Source organism: Passer montanus, unplaced genomic scaffold (assembly GCF_014805655.1).
Source record: "Passer montanus isolate IOZ18808 unplaced genomic scaffold, ASM1480565v1 scaffold15, whole genome shotgun sequence".
Classification (NCBI taxonomy): domain Eukaryota; kingdom Metazoa; phylum Chordata; class Aves; order Passeriformes; family Passeridae; genus Passer; species Passer montanus.
Window position 1 is genome coordinate 7,095,759 of NW_024362051.1, and position 17,257 is coordinate 7,113,015.

Below are 17,257 nucleotides of genomic sequence, written 5' to 3' on the forward strand. Positions count from 1 at the left end.
CTCCCGGGCTCCTGCTTCAATCTGGCTTTAGAACATTGTTTTCCTTTAGTCTTCTGTACAAATCACAATTCCTACAAACAGTGGGTTTATTGCAACAATTTAATAATAACATTACCACCTTTAGGGCAACGACCCCTGCCCATCTTCACCCCCATGTGTGATTTCTGGGCCACGAGCCATTGCACTGCTCACCCACACAGCATTCCCCACCAGCTGGAAATGCTCTTCCTGCTGCCCTCCTGACTCTTTCCTGGAGCATCAGGCACGGATGTCACCCGCAGTCACCTATGTCAGAGGCACACACTTCCTGCCCTGCAGTCATAGTACATATTCATCAGAAATTTGCAGGAAGATTTTCACATTTATTTTATTGTTTAGAATTCAGAGCTCAAAATGAAAAGAAAATCAGGAAAAAAGCTGTATAAACAACTCTTGTGGGCACTGGAACAAAGGCAAAGGCCAGTATTCAGTTGCCTAAATGCTACCAAGTCTCTCTGCCTCCTTAGACTCTGCAGCTACTGAGTGTACAGTTCTTGCTACAGGCTCAGAAAAAGACTGAACTTGTAAAAAGTCTACTTTATGAATCAAAAAGTGGGATTTTTTTACCAAAATTTTTCTAATAAGATATCATTTTAATGTGATTATTCATTTTTAAAATACAATACTTAATTCTTCCTTATTACCTTCTGTAATAAGGGGAAATTATGCATATGCTTCATAAAGATGTATGGCTTAATTAATATTTGTATACTATAACTTAGAGAGAACTGCATAAAGAAAGCTATTCCCATTCAGAATCTCAACACCATAACCCAAGTCTCTTGTTACTGTTTTTCCCTGTACACTCATTTGTCTTGCTCTCTTCTTGGAATTTTTTTAAACATTTCATTTCTTGCTCTTTGCAAAAGCCAAGAAATACAGCCCACCACCCTCCTATTGTAACATAATGTGCTGCAGCATCAACACAAATGAGTGAAACTCACAGATGCTACACACAAAAATTTAGACAGGATTGTTTCTGCAGGCAGATTATTTTACCAGAACAGAAAAACCTGCCTCAGGCAGCATCTCTTCCTCACAGGTAACAGACAGGATTATCTTGCCTGGTATTTTCTGGTCAAAGCTCTTTTTCTGTTCAATATTCCATAGTTTATTCAGAGTGGGAACTGTATGTCAGGGGCTCAGCTCAGGTTTCTGTTCACTTACTCAACTTTTGTGGTGTGCTTTTCAGGGCTCAGCTTTCCCATCCTCTCATTCACACAGAGGTGCACCCTGTGAAAGAAAAAGCCACACTTTAAAAAGGCATTAGAGAGCGTGAGCCATCGGCTCGTTGCAACACTTTTGGCACAGAGCAGCTCCAGCAATAAAATAAGCCCAGCTCTTCCTTCTGAAGGTGATGTTTCCCAACTCCCTCTCATCTGACACCCCAATATATCAAAATCAAGAGCTCCCCGTTGCCACCACCTACACCCAAAGCCATTGTAGCATTTCCAAAACACTCTGGTGCTGATTCACCGCCAAGCTCACACCTCAAAGATTTAAAAGTAAAATCGATACCACACAGAGGAAGTTGAGGTTTTAACTGGTGCTGGGTGAGTAAAAGAAAATTCCCATAACATCTAAGTGATGTAATTTGAGAAAAAATAATTTGCCTGCATTTAAGACTGCTGAAAGTAATGGAGGGATGGGCCTAGGGAAACAGCACACTGACTGCAGGGGCTGGAGCTCCTTGTGCTGCTGGGCATTTCTCTTTTTCAGGACACACCTCCATAAAAGTAACAGTAGAAAGCTGGCACTACCCTTGCAGAATGCAGCTGCTAACCACCCTATGCAAGAGGCACGAGCAATGACAACTCCAAACATCCTGCAGCCCAGTTGGCATCTTGGGGGAGAAGTCCTGACCTTGCAATCAGGACTCAAAGGAGCTCCTTCCAATCAACAGAGCATCATTATTACAGCAGTGGTGCAAAGAAAACAAACAAGTCCAAATGAAATCTCACAATGAAGGACTTTGGCCAAATTTGTTACCCAGTAAATTTAAAAGATTACTAAAACCTGAAGAGGTACTAAATAAGCACAAGGAAAGAACTGGGGATTTAGCATCAGGAATCTTTCACAATGCTGTGACGCAGGCCAGGAAGAGCCAGTGAGCCTGAAAACAGAGGACAGCCCTTCTGAGGAGGGAGGGGATCTGGAGGATGAAATTGGGTAAACTATTTCAAAACACAGCTGGTAGTGCATGTATATAACAACAAGGTAAGCACAGCCACCCCCCAGGGCCATGCCCTGCCCATGCTGCAATTTGTTCATCAGGGTGTATGGCTGGGAGAGGGAGGCTTCCCACTGGAGCTGGGCTAGTGTGCAGTACAGAAAACAAGATTATTGATCCACAGAGAAAAAGTAAAAAGCACATGAACTTCCAGTCCCAAACTACTTGTGCATTTTACCTAGCACTGCTTTAATCCACACCTGCTGCAAACAGGTTCAGTATTCCTGGACTTTCTCCTTCCCAGGCAGTGCCTGCAGTGACTACACTCACGCTTCCTTCCCCCCAGGGTTCTGTGGAAAGCAAATTCTCTTACAAAAGTGGGAAAGTCCATTGTAAAGCTACAGAAAGCAACAAAAATTATAGAAATAACAGAAGAGACTGACATGCTGCTCATCTTTTGTATTGACTAGCTTACAGACTAACAGTGTGTTTTCGAAAGCATGGCTTTGCATGTCTTTAATTTCAAAGAGCATTCCCAGGAGAACAAGGCTTCTGTGAGACAAACCAGTTGGCAATTCCAGGGTACAAAGTAGCATTTGAAAAAATTATGTACTTTCAGATTCGTCAGCTCATTTTGCTTCTAAGGAATTTTTCTGCAATGTTAATCAGAGATTGGTACTTTGATGGTGGTGAGCAAATGTGCATCTTGACATATTTCCAGCCAGAAATGTAATTCTCTTCTAAATTGGCATAGATTCCTCACTGCATTACTCATGAAAAGAGGTATTTATAGTAGTTTGATGAATATAATATGCACCAAAATTGTACACAGCCATAGCCCAATTTTAATTTTTTTTAAAAAAGAAGAGCTATTCTTTCAAATCTGTGTACTTTCCATCTGCGAAAGCATTTGGGAATGAAACCCTAAGCATCATGCTAAGAGGGTTAATATCCAGATGCCTCAGACAGATGGCATTATTAGTCTGCCTGGGCCTGACATCTAGTTTTCCAAGTTAAGGAGCTTTGGTTCCTTGGATGGCTGACAATCTGAGAATAGCGCTGCTCTAAGCCTGACGTTTACTGTAACAACAACAGGCAACATTGCAGCTTTGCCTCAAAGACTTTTAGCAAAAAGAAGTTACACCAAGATTAACCATACTCAGAATGTACTTTAAAAAATGCTGTTGCAGCTTTAGGTTAGGACTCCTACTGGCAAAGGCTGAACCACAGAGAACAGTACTTGAATTTTGGTTTTTAAACTGGCTGTTTTTTTCCTTTTGCTACAGCCTAGACCTGAACTGTACCATCTCTCTAACTGTTCAGTCTATTCAACAGGTAATACAGGAAATAGAAAAATCTGAAGAATGTCTCTTCTGCAGTGAACTACAGCTTTACAGTTGTTCTTTCAGGGTTCCCACTACCCATTTCCCCAGAGAGATTTGTTTTTAAGGGGAATATAGTTTATAGGATTCAAACATTCTGAGAGCCATATGAACAAGAGGCATCAGTTCAAAAGTAACTTTTTCCACCCATTTATGTATAACAGAAATTGGCGAGAGTTCTGGGAGCAGAGAAGGTAAACAGACTAGGATTTGTCAAAGAGAACAGCAATGAGAAAAGCACCCAACTCCATCAGCCCCTTACAAGTCCTCATATACAGGTAAATAATACAAAATTCCCAGGAAAACACATAGAGCAGGAAGACTTTCATCTTGTAATGAGAAATGCACATCTGACACTCATCAGTAGTAATGCTTACATTACAGCACAAATAAATACTCATTAAAGGTAAGTGGAAGTAGAAGTAACATCTGTGTGTGTGTATAAATGCACATTCCAGAAATAACAGAGCAGTAATGCTTCAACAGGAGACCTAAAAAATGCCCATCAACAAAAGCAAACAGTGCTTGTTCAGGCTAGCTCAGAACCCTTGTGGTGTGCTTGCATTGTGAAATACATTTTCAAGTGAAGCAGGGATACAACTGTTTTATTCATTAAGAAATACAAAACTAACAAGCAGAAAACTCATCTTTAAGGGACACATACACCAGATAACAGAATCAGTTATGCAAAACATGTTAAATAACCCATTGTTTTGTAAAGTATGCCTCTGGCTAGTGTGAAAGACTGAAAATTGGTGTTACACTTTTAATCACCTAATATTAATCCCAGGTATTACCCATATAGAGTTTGAAAAACCACTGAAAATGCCTTCTTCTGAATAGCTCAGAAAGTAAAAGGTCTGTAACAACGTAGACCACATAAATGTGGTATAAACTGTTGACTACACAATAAATACTAATCCATAGTAGCTACAACAAGTCAAACAATCCTGATCTAAAGGTTTGGATAAGCTGCTTTCTATCAGAAACCCAACGCTCTCCCAGACTGTAGGAGCAAAACCCCATTCTCAGAAAACACACCGTGTTTTGTTCACTGTGTGCACATCAGAGGTGTGTCCTTCAGGCTATTTTTTAGGGATTAATGAACAATATAATGATTTAAGCCAAGCTTTTCATTTCAAAATAAACATTCTGGGGTATGTAGAGAAAGGAAGCTGCGCTCTTTTCACACTTGAATGGGAGGTTGAGGTCCTCAGCAGCACTCAGACCCTTTTTGGCAGCAGTGGCAATGCCGTGTTGGGATGGCAGTATCAGCTGACAGAGCAGGGTAATAAACCCCTTTTCTGACCTACACCATCCAATTAGACCTTCCAATGCTAAATGAAAGCAAAATTTGCTTTACAGGGATCTCAGTTGTGGGTGGGGGGGAGGAGGACACCATAAAGCATTTGAGAACTTTACATTTTTAGCCATTTTAAGTATTTCTGCTTCACAGGTCGTTAAGTCCACACGTGCAAAGTATCTGGTAGAGTTCAGGCACACCTCCCGTCAGTGCCCAGCCCTGCACACCCTCACCTCCCCACCGGGCTGAGCTCCTGGGACAGCGTGGGACTGCCAGAGCCAGTGGGAGCCTGCACTGCAGCTATTCTAACATTCAACACAAAAGCTTGCCCAGCCCTGGAGGAGAAGGATTGTTACACTACAGAAGCCTGCAGGACAAGACACAGCTTTTACTTTGCAAGTGTGTCACACCATCAGTGACCCACAGAGATTTACTGCCACGGAAGCTGTGTGAGCTGTCAGCACTGCTCTAAAGCACCTTTCCAGCTCCTGATGTTAAAACAAACACGTGGGGGAGGTGCTTCCACATGTCACTGCACTACATTTACAGGTGCTTAGCACGTTTCTTTTTAATGCAGTAGTAGTCAGTATTATGAAAGTTTAAATTAGGCTAGTTTTATTAGCCAAATAAAATTTACAAGTCAAGAACAAATTGTACTTTAGAGCAGACATGAACACCCATAACTATTAGAAAACTGTATGTACATCACAACGCACTGAGTTCAGTGACACTGCAGTCTGAAAAGTTTGGTTTTGGGAATTCCATTTTGGTCATGCAGACTACAAAAATAAAAGAACATCTGTGTTTTAAGAAAACTACCACATTTTTACTTTATTAAATGCCGAAAGCAAACTAATTGCTCTTATTTTCTATTTCTCACAGGTGACAACACAATGGAGCATTTGGTCCTGAACAGAAGGCCATTAACTTACTGAGATAATTTCAGACATAGGAACTTCAGAACTCAACTACAAACTAAGGAACAGCAAAGTTATTTTATTTCTATCTTTGTGACCTTCCTAAAGCAACTGTGAAGTCACGAACTTATTTACATGCCAGCCACACACCTTATTTCAGCTCAGTTCTTCCTATGCACCTCTATGCAGACAAATGCACCAGGCCTCAGAAAATCCATTAAATACCTTTAAACACAGGAGCAAAGCTTTATCAACAAACCTCTTATAACTAGGAACTGTTTTAGAAACTGTTTTATAGTCCAGGAGTCCTGAAGTCACTGCATCTTTAATGCCACCCCACACAGACCTGCACTTTTCTGTATTCCATGGTACAGCCTGGCATTGCTGCCCTTTCCCCGACCTGTGCTCACAGGATCCTCTCCAGTGTCACCTGCAGGGTCACAAGCCCTCCTTCCCAAGAGGCCAGGGGCCACAGAGCAGGTGCCACCTACTCAAGCCACCACAGAACATGGTTAAAGAGGTGACAATCTTCCGAGGGTGACACTAGGCAGCCCACTCCCTAACCCACTGTGGCTTTTGGGATCAGCTCTTTGTCCTAGCAGACATTAGTCCTACAAGGACTATTGCACACAGGTAACAGCACATTTCAGCACTTCCCAAATTGCCAGATTTCACAAAGTCACTTTTTAAAAAACCTACTTGCTTCTAGGATCAACATATTCTGTCACAGCACATAACATGAAAATATCATAAAGCTGTAGCTGGTGCACAAACCTTCGGCTTCCTAAATCAAATGACAAGACACATCACAAAAGTGAATTTAACCATTTCTCTGCAAGCCAGGCTGTTCCTTCATAAGGTTAAGGCAACAACATTGCAAAGGACTAAATCATACCCCTAAACTAACACACAACCCAGAACTCTGCTGCTCATTTCAGCCAAGAACAGGAAAACTGTGCTTCAAATGAAGTTCAAGGATGACTGTCCAACATGGTTGTAAAGTGCAAAGGTACAGAAAAAGCCTTCAAGTCCAGTGAGCTGAAATAAAACCACCTGAAGCTGTGCACGGGCAAGAGCTGGCACTTGCAGTGTTTTACAAACTCAAACTCTGAAACTTGACTTACAAAAATGCATAAGAGATGCTGGTGCACAACAGCGACTAACAGGTTTTTGAGATAGAAAAATGACAATATAATTGCAAACAGCAAGTTATTTGGAACCTATTCATAAAAGCTCAGCTAAGCCAAAGAGAGCCAGTCTCCACAATCAGCAGGAAACTCAGCTCTCAGTTTAAATCCTGATGATACCAAGAGGATGTCCTGTTTAAGCTCACAAAAGCAATTAAGGTGATGCAGTTTCACTTCCGATAACAACGCTCATTTCAGTTTAAACCATCAAGTTAGATTGATAACAAATAGTAACAATACCTTGAAATTTCATTCAAATTCTTCAGCCCAGAAGCACCAAGCCCTACACATTTAACTTTTCACTGGAATCAGTGGGATTTATATGCCCAATATCTTGCATATCTGGAGGAGAGCAAAAAGCAACATTTACGATGCAGTCCGATGAAACATCAGCATTCCAAGAGCTTAGAAACCTGAAGTCAAAATAACTTTGTACTTTTTATATGCATGCCCCACATCATATATACTCTCACTCAAACATATAAGGAATTCAAATATTTTATTTGATATCCATAAACCCATAAACGTTGCTATTCTATATTTCTATGCAGGAAGGCAGTTTTCCCCTAAAACATTATGCTTTTTTAATAAACAACAAACTTTAATTCTATTGCGTGAAAGGGCTACAAATATACATTTTTTTAATCAAGCAGACTACACAGATATCTTTGCTTTACAACTGGCACCTCTGTTACTGGTACACTTGCTGGCTCACTTCTCAGAGCTCTTTGCCCACTTTAGATCAGCACCTTCTGCAATATGGGCAACTGCAATTATTATTTGTTCAATTACGTGCTGAGGCAGGTATTGCAAAGCCATTCCTTTCCCCCTCCACCCAAGCAGCAGCCGGGGACCCCATCTTTATTCACATGCAGATGTCACTGCATTCTACACCAGTCATCTAGTGGCACAAAATAACTTTCCAAAGTCTGGTACAATCGTCAGCAAGCCAGTTTTACTCCTGCTTTAAGGAAGCCCACAGCACGGGGCTGCCGTCCTGACAGCAGATGGAGCTGCGAGGGCTCTCAGGGAACTTTTAGGAAGGACAATAGTTCCGAGGGAAATCTGTTAACCCGGGGCTAGGAAAACAAGTATGCCTTTAATAGAAGGGATAAATGTCGACCCTTTCCTGGAAGGAATCACACACAGACAAACCAAGGACTTGAAAACTAAGCAATAAGAAATTCTGAACATTTTATATGAATGAAGCACATGCTTAACACAAACTATTTCTTCAAAACTACACAGTACATACGTTGATGGAAAAGTCCTATAGAAAAAATTGACCAACCATGTCAGCACGTCAAACTGCCTAGTACAAGATGGTGGATGCACACAAACTGCCAAAGTGAGAACGAGTATTTAAAAAACAGACCACATCCACGGATTAGTACTTCAAAAATTTCTCTGTCGAGTGCTTGAAAGCCACTAGCAAAAAAGTCAGTTAGGACCTTTACTGGCAACAAAATATTTACTACTCTAAGTACACAGAGATTTTAAAGCAGAGGAACACTTGCTTCAAACCTAGAAAAGCCTTAAAACCGTACGGAATTCATCCTAGGAAAAAAAATTAGACGTGTAAAGGTCAATGAACACAATGATTTATTTAAAAAATAAAAAACGTAAAAACCATTTTTTCTTCCTTTACAGAAATGTTAAAAGTCAGTCATGGGATCCGAGTAGCTTTTGTAGAAAAAAACGTAGTATCCAGGCATCGAGTCCTTACAACAAAGGAACTTCCCCCCAACCCTCCCCAGTTTTTACTCCAGATCAGCAAGACACTTCCCACCCCGCACCCCCCAAAAAACAAATTAAAACAAGACATTTTTCGTTGCTAGTATAAAAACGACCAAGGTCCAAGTAATAATAAAAAAATAGAGTCCATCAATGACTGTAACACAAAATATGTGTATGTGGGGCCCAGTCCATCTTCAGAGAGAAAGAAGTGGCACAGGCAGCAGAGGCGACCCTCAGGGGGCATTTAGGAGCCGCTCCCACAGCAGGGAGGCATTTAAAAGGAGCTGCCCTTCGGCGAGTGAGGGGAGAAACCATTTGGAAGCTGCCCCGTATCGAAGGGAGGGCTCTCCACGCCCCCCCATCAATGGGTATGGGCGCTCCAGCTCAGAAAGAGCCGCCCCCGTAGCCTCCCCCACCATAGCCTCCTCTGTACGGTCCACTGTTACTGCGGCCCCCCCAGTTGCCGCCCCCTCCTCCACCTCCTCCGCCGCTCTTCATGGGGCCGTAGGAGGACTGGTGCTGGCTGTAGCTGCCGAACCCGCCGTACCCGTTGCCGTAGTCTCCGCCTCCCCCTCCGCCGCCGCCTCCGTAGGAGCCGCTGCCATAGGAGCCGTACCCGCCGCCTCCTCCCCCGCCGTAGCCGCCGTAGCTGTTGTAGCCGCCGCCTCCTTTGGAAAGCCCGTTGTGATCCCGGTTGCCGGAGCCGCCGCCGCCCCGACCCCTTCCTCCTCTGCCTCCCCGGGAGGGCCTGGAGGAGCCGCCGCCTCCCCCGCCCGCCTGGATGTCCTCCTTGGGCACGGCCTTCTTGACCTCCACCCGGTGGCCCTGGATCGGGTGGAACTTGACCACGGCCGCCTTATCGGCGGCGTCGTGGTTCTGGAAGTAGACGAAACCGAAGCCGCGCTTTTTCCCGCTCTGTTTGTCGGCGATGATCTCGGCCTTCTCCACGGGGCCGAACTGGCTGAAGTGCTGCACCAGGTCCCCTTCGCCCACGTCCCCTTTGAGGCCGCCCACGAAGAGCTTCTTCACCTTGGCGTGAGCGCCGGGCTTGGCCGAGTCCTCCCGGGACACGGCCCGCTTCAGCTCCACCGCGTTCCCGTCCACCGCGTGGGGGGACGCGGCCATGGCGGCGTCCGCCTCCTCCACCGCCGAGTAGGTGACGAAGCCGAAGCACCGGGAGCGCTTGGTCTGCGGGTTCAGCACGACCACGCAGTCGGTGAGGGTGCCGTAGGCCGCGAAGTGCTCCCGCAGCCCGGCCTCCGTGGTCTGCACGTTCAGCCCGCCGATGAACAGCTTGCACAGCTGCGAGTTCTCCATGCTGCCTCCGGTGCCGCGCCTGGGCCTGGCGCCGAGACTCCTCCTCCTGTTCGGGGGCAGCTCCGGAGGTTTTTTCCCCTCCTGCTCCGTCTTGCCGCTTCTTCTCCCGGCGAGCAACGCGACCTCACGGCTGCGGCGGCCGCCGGCGGTGGCTCCCTCGGCGCGGCCCGGCGCCTCCGCTCCGCCTCACCTGACCGGCAGCACAGTCGGGGCGTCCCCGGTGCCGCCGCTCCCCCGGAAAGGCGGGCGGGGGTGGGCGCGAACACAGGCGCGCACAAAATGGCGGCAGCAGCTTCTCGGGAGCGCGGCCGGCGACTGGTGCCCACACAAAGGGGCCGCCGGGAGCCCCGCCCCCCGGGCCTTCCTCCCCCGCCGCCGCAGCCAATGAGTGCAATGCGCTGGCGCCGTCCGCCAATCACCTTTAAGAGGCGTGGCTTAAGCAGCGACGGACGTGTGCAGCAACCAATGAAAGGGCGCGACCTCCGCAAAAGTCCCGGGGTTTGCCGGCGACGGACGCGGCGGGCAGCCAATAGAGACGCGGGACGCGTTCCGCGCGCGCCGGGCGGAGGGGCGGGGCATGCTGCGTCAATGCGCCTGGCCCGCGGCCGGTAGCCAATAGGACGCCGCCTCCGGCCCGGCGCGCGCTCCCTCCCCGTTGAGCCCGCCCCGCGGGGGGCGGGGCAGCGGGCGGGGCGCGCGGGAGCGTTTGAACCGCGGGGACCGTTGGGCGCCCCCCGCGCGCGCCCCCGATGGCGGAGCCCGCGAGCGGCTCGGGGCCTCCCCTCAGGGCGCGGCAGGACCCTCACACGGACAGGATCGCGTCCGCACGGCTCTGGGATACCCCCAGGGAGAGACACTCCACATCCCCTCCGTCCCAGGACTGGTCATTTCGCTATAAATAAGTTCTTCCTCACGTTCATGTGAAACTCGCTGTGCAGCTGTTTCTGCCCTGCCTCGTGTTGCCGTGGCTGGCACCGTGAAGAACAGCCCGGCCAGCCTCTGGGCACCGGCAGTGTGTGTGCGGACACAGCCGGTGCCCGCAGCGGCGGCACCCGCTGGGCACGGCCCCGGCCGGCTCTGCCTCCGCCCCTGTGCCCGTACCTCTCACAACTCACACCTCACTGCCCCTGTGCCCTCACACCTCAGCGCCCCTGTGCCCTCACACCCCCGTGCCCTCACACCTCACTGCCCCCGTGCCCTCACACCTCAGCGCCCCCGTGCCCTCACACCTCACTGCCCCTGTGCCCTCACACCTCACTGCCCCCTGTGCCCTCACACCTCACTGCCCCCTGTGCCCTCACACCTCAGTCCCCCTGTGCCCTCACACCTCACTGCCCCCTGTGCCCTCACACCTGCTTGCTGTCCCCAGCCACTCCGGACTGCCCTTCTTGGGGCTTAACCCTCCGCTCCTGTCTGCTCCCTGTCAGCCGTGGCTCTCCCCTCGATTGTGCCCCCCTTCCCCTTGGCAGCCCGCTCCCAGGGACAGGATGGCAGGAACAGCCTCAAGGTGTGCCAGAGAAGGTTTAGGTTGGATATCAGGGAAGAATTCTTCACAGAAACACTGTCCAGCCTTGCACAGCTGCCCAGGGCAGTGGTGCAGTCACGTCTCTGGAGGGATTTAAGACAGTGCGGATGTGGCACTTGGGGTCACGGTGCAGTGGTGGCTTCGGCAGTGCTGAAGGAATTTGATGATCTTGAAGGGCTTTTGCAGCTCAAACCTTTCTGTGATTCCTGCTACTGTTTCCTCCCCTGCCTTCCCTTTCTCTTTCCAACCCTATCACAGCCTACTCACCCTTAGACCTCTCCTTAGCTCTGAAAAGGTGGTATTTTCTCAGAGAAATTATTAGAGCTGTTCAAGAGTGTGCAAGCCCTGTGGAATGACAAATAGTGAGATCATTTTCCTTTTTTCCCCTCTTACTTTTATAGTACATTAAACATTGCTGTCATGAAGACAGCAGCATTACTTTCAACTTAAGTGAATTTTTCATTAGAAAGAAGAATTTTTTTTTCAGTCTTGCAGCCACTAGGGTTTATGTTAAAAATTAAGCAGGAGCTAAGAATGGCTGCTGTTTTGCATTAGGCACTGTCAGGATGTAGTTCCACAGTTTCCTGGACTGATCCTGCCTTTTCCCATGTGCCAGCCTTGATGCTTCTGCAAACACACAGCGATCCACATAAGGGATCTGAGACAGCCATAAATGGTTTTATCACAATGAAGGATTTGGTTTTCAGCTGCCTCAGCTTTCTGAAACAATTTTTGTGTGACCTGCTGGTGCTGACAGGAGGGAGGAATCAGAACTGCAGCATCCCCCTGATGGGGATCAATTGGAAAAGCTCCCTTGGAGACACAGACACAAGAGGAACATCGGCTGTGCTGGAAGGTTGGTTAACCACAGCCCCAGAGGAAATCCAGAGAGGCTGAACTTGCTTTTGCCTCACAGGCTATGATTATCATAAACTGTAGCATTGGTACTTGCAATACAGTAATCTGATTTTTACTCAGATTGGATTTTTTTTTATATTATAGCCATGTCTATAGTAAGAGTAACCTATTAAATGCCTATGTTTGACAGTCACAAAGAAGTTGCTATGGATTTAGATCCATTTATCTCAATGCATGAACTGACACCATCATTTTATCTAGTTTAAGAAAAGAGAATATCCCATAATGCCACTGAAACATTTGTGGTTTTAAAATAAACAAACATATCCTACTGTATTAAATATATACCTTCCCAGAAGCTGTCTGCAATCTGCACATAAATTACAGGAAATACAAAACTATTTTCCTACTAGTTATTGTAAGAACTGTATGACCCTTCCCAAGATAAATTAGTATGTGTCACGTGGAAAATAATCCATGAGAGTTTTATAGACCTATAGTAATTTAGAGCAAAAAGGATGAAAAATTAGGAGGAGCTAATTATGGCCTCAAGAGATAACAAAGAAAATAAAGCTTGTTTACAGCACACTTTCTCTCCCTGAAAACAAGACAGACAAGTAGGTCAAGGAACAGATCAAAGAAAAGGTCACAGTTTGCATCACGAGGAGATGAGGGTCTTTAAGATGTGAGTAAATCAGTAGGAAAAACCAGCCACTGACTCAATTCAGGTGTAGCCCAAATTCTTCCTCTTCATTTACACTTTTAACTGGTTGGTTAATGAAAGGAAATCACCTTTAAGACACACATACCCGTGTCTTGCAGGTGGAAATGTCTCCTCTGGAAATGCACAAAGGGCTGCTGAGGCACCCAGTCACCTGAGCTGTGCAAAAAATCACTTGGTGCACACATTCCCAGGAAGCAGGTGCCTTTCTGTGCTCCTGAAAGGTGCTTTTTCCTCCAACAAGACACAGGTGCTGCCACAGTGTGAGTGCAGAACCAGAGATGCGTCTCACTGTGTGTGAGGTGTAAACCAGAAACACTCCAGCAGCCACAGCAGCTTCCCCACAGAATTTTTTAACTGCTTTTTGCTGTAAATTAGTAAATGCATAATACCAGCCTATGGATACAAAAATTCTTAGGAAAGTGTCTTGCAAAAGAAATACATGTTTTTCACTTTCTGACAAGGCAGTTGTAGCATGACGTTTTTTCAGTTCTGATAGCAGCCTGTAGAATAAAAAAAGAACCCAGCAGCTGAAGTTGCTCAAGTTAGGAGCTTTTTCAGATAAAAACTCCACCTGTATCATTACCTAAAGGAAATGTGTTTCTCAAACCAGAAGCATTGGCCAAATAATGCCAATTAAGATAAATGTCTTAATGGGACATTTTAATTAGTGTGTTAGGAAGAAGGAAATCCAAATCGTTTGCATGCATTCACCTTTCTAGTTATTCAGAAGAAATCATTCCACCCAGAATCCACAGGAGGGCAATGCTGCTTAAGAGATTGAAAACCAGAGACATCTGAGCAGTCCCTTTCCAACACAAATTCCCGTGTTACCACATATTCTTGGTAAAAGCTGCTGCAAAATAAACTATTAAGGATTCTTTGTATCAATTTTTGTCGTTCAAGAAACATAACTTTTTCATGCTATTTAATGGGTCCGAACTGCCAGGACGGAAAATGAATAATTAAGTTTTGGAAAAGAGCATGAAGGACAATAGGAAAACATCATGAAGTCAGAAGTAGTTTGTAAGTTATAAATATTTTTTCTAAACCCTCATATAAACACAAAATCGTATCTTTTTAACTAGCTTCAACATTTTTAGTTACATCTGTGACTTCCACAGTTGGCAGGCATTGATTATTTTTTAAGCAATTTATATATAGCACTTGAATTTTTAATGAGTTTAAGTAATTTTTGTATAGTACAATGCTCTAGGCTTAGGTTTAGTTTGACCTTTCAGCAGACAGAAAGCGTTTTGAAGTTTCATGCAGACTGCTGAATTAGTTCTGCATTCACATTGAAAACTGTAATATTGTCACCTTAGCTCCACACAAATTTCACCCAGATTTTTCTAACTGTGCATAGGTGGGGACAGTTGGGAATACAAGGGATACATAACTTCCCACATCACTCTGAGATGCACACAGAGGCAAAGATTTTTATTTTCATCATTTCAATCAGATATTATTGGACTTTTGGAAGGCTCACTCCTACCCAAATCAGCACCTCAGGCAGAGTGTAATTGTGTGGTTCATAGGGAGCATTTTGTGTAAAAATACAGCAGCACCACGAGCATTCCCAGCCTGGCACTTTGCTTTAGTTAGAGGTACAAAAACTTCTGAAAGATGTCCAGCTGTCCTTGAGAGAGCTCTTACCTTTTTTGGCAAAAGTTTATCTTTCACTCTGTTCTGCTGTTTGCACTTTCATCTGCATAAACATCAAACCTGTGATCTTACTTTGGAGACTTTCATGAATTAGTAGTGATTAGGAGAGGGGTTTTTGTTGAAAAAGATTAAAAATTACTGAGAGGCAACTAGACAGACTTTTACCCCCCTAAAGTCTGAATATGACACTCCTGAGGATAAAAATCTCTACCTCGTGTAAATTCAGATGGGAAATAAAACACTACCCCTCTCTTTTATTTGCTTAATGCAAAGGAAGATAACCTACAGATAAAAAGGTAACAGGATAACCCACAGGTACGATTTCTTCAATAAGTAGTATCAAAGTTTATCTGTTAAACAAAATCTTCCTGGAGCCCTTGCTAAGGGGAGTTTGCTGAAGAAAGAAACACCTTTGTGAAGGGTGAAGTGGAAAGTCATCAGAGAATTGAATTTGCATCCTTTTCTTTGGATTTAAGTTACCATTTTTTCTTAAACCCTGCCCTCCCTCCTCTTCCCTCTGAAGTTCAATTTCTCTTTTCCTCTTTCATCTTTTCACTCTTCTTTAATAATTCATTATTTCCTTTCTTCTCTTTCCTAAAATTGTATATAAAAGCTGGCCATAATTTGAAGTGATGGGATGAAAGTAAGGCAGCAAAATATGGTCTCAAAAGTCAAGATTCTTGTGAAGGATCAAAGAATGTAGTGATGCTGAGACAGATGTGAGAGGGGAGAATTTTCACTGTATCTTAGTCTGAGACAGACCAGGATCCTAAGTTTTGCCAAAGGAAGACCTAGAGCCAGCAACAATCTCAGCCACACTCAGATCTTTTTCACCTGTGAATTTTTCATTATGTATTTTCCAATTAAATTAACATCTACGTGCTTTTGTTTTTTTCCTCTTAGCTATTCCTAGACTCCAACTCTTTCTCATTCCACAGAACCTCTGTGGGGTGGGTTTGTAGTGCTTTTGCATGACTGATGTTAAATTTTGTTTGAACACAGCAGGAGGAGCTGTGCTCTGAAGCTCAGTAAGTACCTGCCTGAAATTAGCTGAAACACATCCATGCTATTCAAGACATTTTAAAATGAGCTGATGTGAAGTAAGACTTTCTAGACAGGAAATAGCAATCTAGAAATCCTGGTTTCAATCCAGAAAATAAAAATGCTTGTTACAGTTTGAAACATGCTGGAAAATTGAAACAGACTGAGATTAATGGGAAAAAACCTTTTGATAATTTAAGTATTTCTTAATTAACAATTAGGACACTGAAAGATGTCATGCCATGAGAACAGCAGGGTTTGGTATGCTCAGTGTTGTTATGAAAAGACTCCAGAATGAGAAAGAACAAACCAGAGATACAAATTGTCATATTCCCCCCAAATTTGTGAGCTATTGAAATAATTCATTTTTTGGCAGAGACAACTTTGGTAAAAGTGAGTTGGAGAAGTTCTAGAAAACTACAAAGAATTGAATCAGGGTTTGGAAAGAGGGATCTATTATAAAATATGAATTTATGCAGTCACACTCCTATTACAATTACTCATCTATCTTATCTCTTTTTCAGTGAGAAAAGTAACTTGGCTGACCCAAAAATTAAGATGCTAACCTTCCAGCCAGGGAGTTTATTCATCTCCATCTCAGCTCTATGCCAACTGAATAAGGTCTAGAAAGTAGCCAACAGTTCATGGCATGACACAATTTTAAAAATTAATATGTTATTATAAGTAACTCATTTATAGTTATATCAGATTTTTAAACAGTTGACTTTTCATTCTAGTCATGAGCTAATTGAGAATCAAATTGAGATCAGGCATCAAGGATATTGCAAAGGTGTCTTTTAGAGCTATGCAGCATGATGGAGTGAAACCTAAACTCCAGGTAGTGAACCTGAATTATTTTTGTGACAATTATTTCCAGAGCCATGGAGCAGGGCTTCGACTTACACACGTACATCCATGGAGAAAAGGTGCCAGGGCATACTTAGCTGTTGCTAGTTTGGTCACATTATGAGCTATTTGCTCAGAATCCCTTACTGGGGTGTTGATCACTCCACAGAACAGGAAAATGTGAGGGGAGTGTGTTTTTCCTCCATCACAGCATATTATCTTACTTACATGGCATTAACCAGCACATCCAACACTAACAAATGAGATTTCCAATTATTCTTGTTTATTTTTCTGTGCCTCTTTGAAGTGCTGTGAAGAACAGTATTTATTAAGAAGCAATAATCCAGGAGAGAGTTTTGCAGGTGTTGATTGACAAGAAGTTCAACACGAGCCAGCAATGTGCATTTGCAGCCCAGAAATCTGACCTTGTCCATGCTGCATCAGCAGCAGCATGACCAGCAGGATGGTGGAGGTGGTTCTCCCTCCCTGCTGCACTCCTGTGAGACCCCACCTGCAGTGCTGCGCCCAAGGGCTGCAGCAGCTCTGCTC

General features: G+C 44.8%; 1 protein-coding gene and 1 long non-coding RNA gene across 2 annotated transcripts in view; both read right to left on the minus strand.

The window, feature by feature from the left end:
- LOC120498437 overlaps positions 1-17,257 on the minus strand; it is a 64,658-nt gene continuing 47,401 nt past the window's right edge. Inside the window, exons 5-6 of the long non-coding RNA XR_005626680.1 lie at positions 1,207-1,272; positions 1-312 (exon numbers count right to left, since the gene is read on the minus strand). This is a non-coding gene — a long non-coding RNA (uncharacterized LOC120498437). The remainder of the gene's footprint in view (positions 313-1,206; positions 1,273-17,257) is intronic.
- On the minus strand, positions 7,483-10,392 carry HNRNPA0 (heterogeneous nuclear ribonucleoprotein A0). The gene has a single exon (XM_039701150.1). It carries the CDS (start codon positions 10,050-10,052, stop codon positions 9,120-9,122), a length of 933 nt encoding a protein of 310 aa, XP_039557084.1. The 5' UTR covers positions 10,053-10,392; the 3' UTR covers positions 7,483-9,119.

Coding starts and splice junctions, on each gene's coding strand:
- HNRNPA0 (XM_039701150.1), bottom strand. CDS start 10,052: ATGGAGAACTCGCAGCTGTGCAAGCTGTTCATCGGCGGGCTGAACGTG.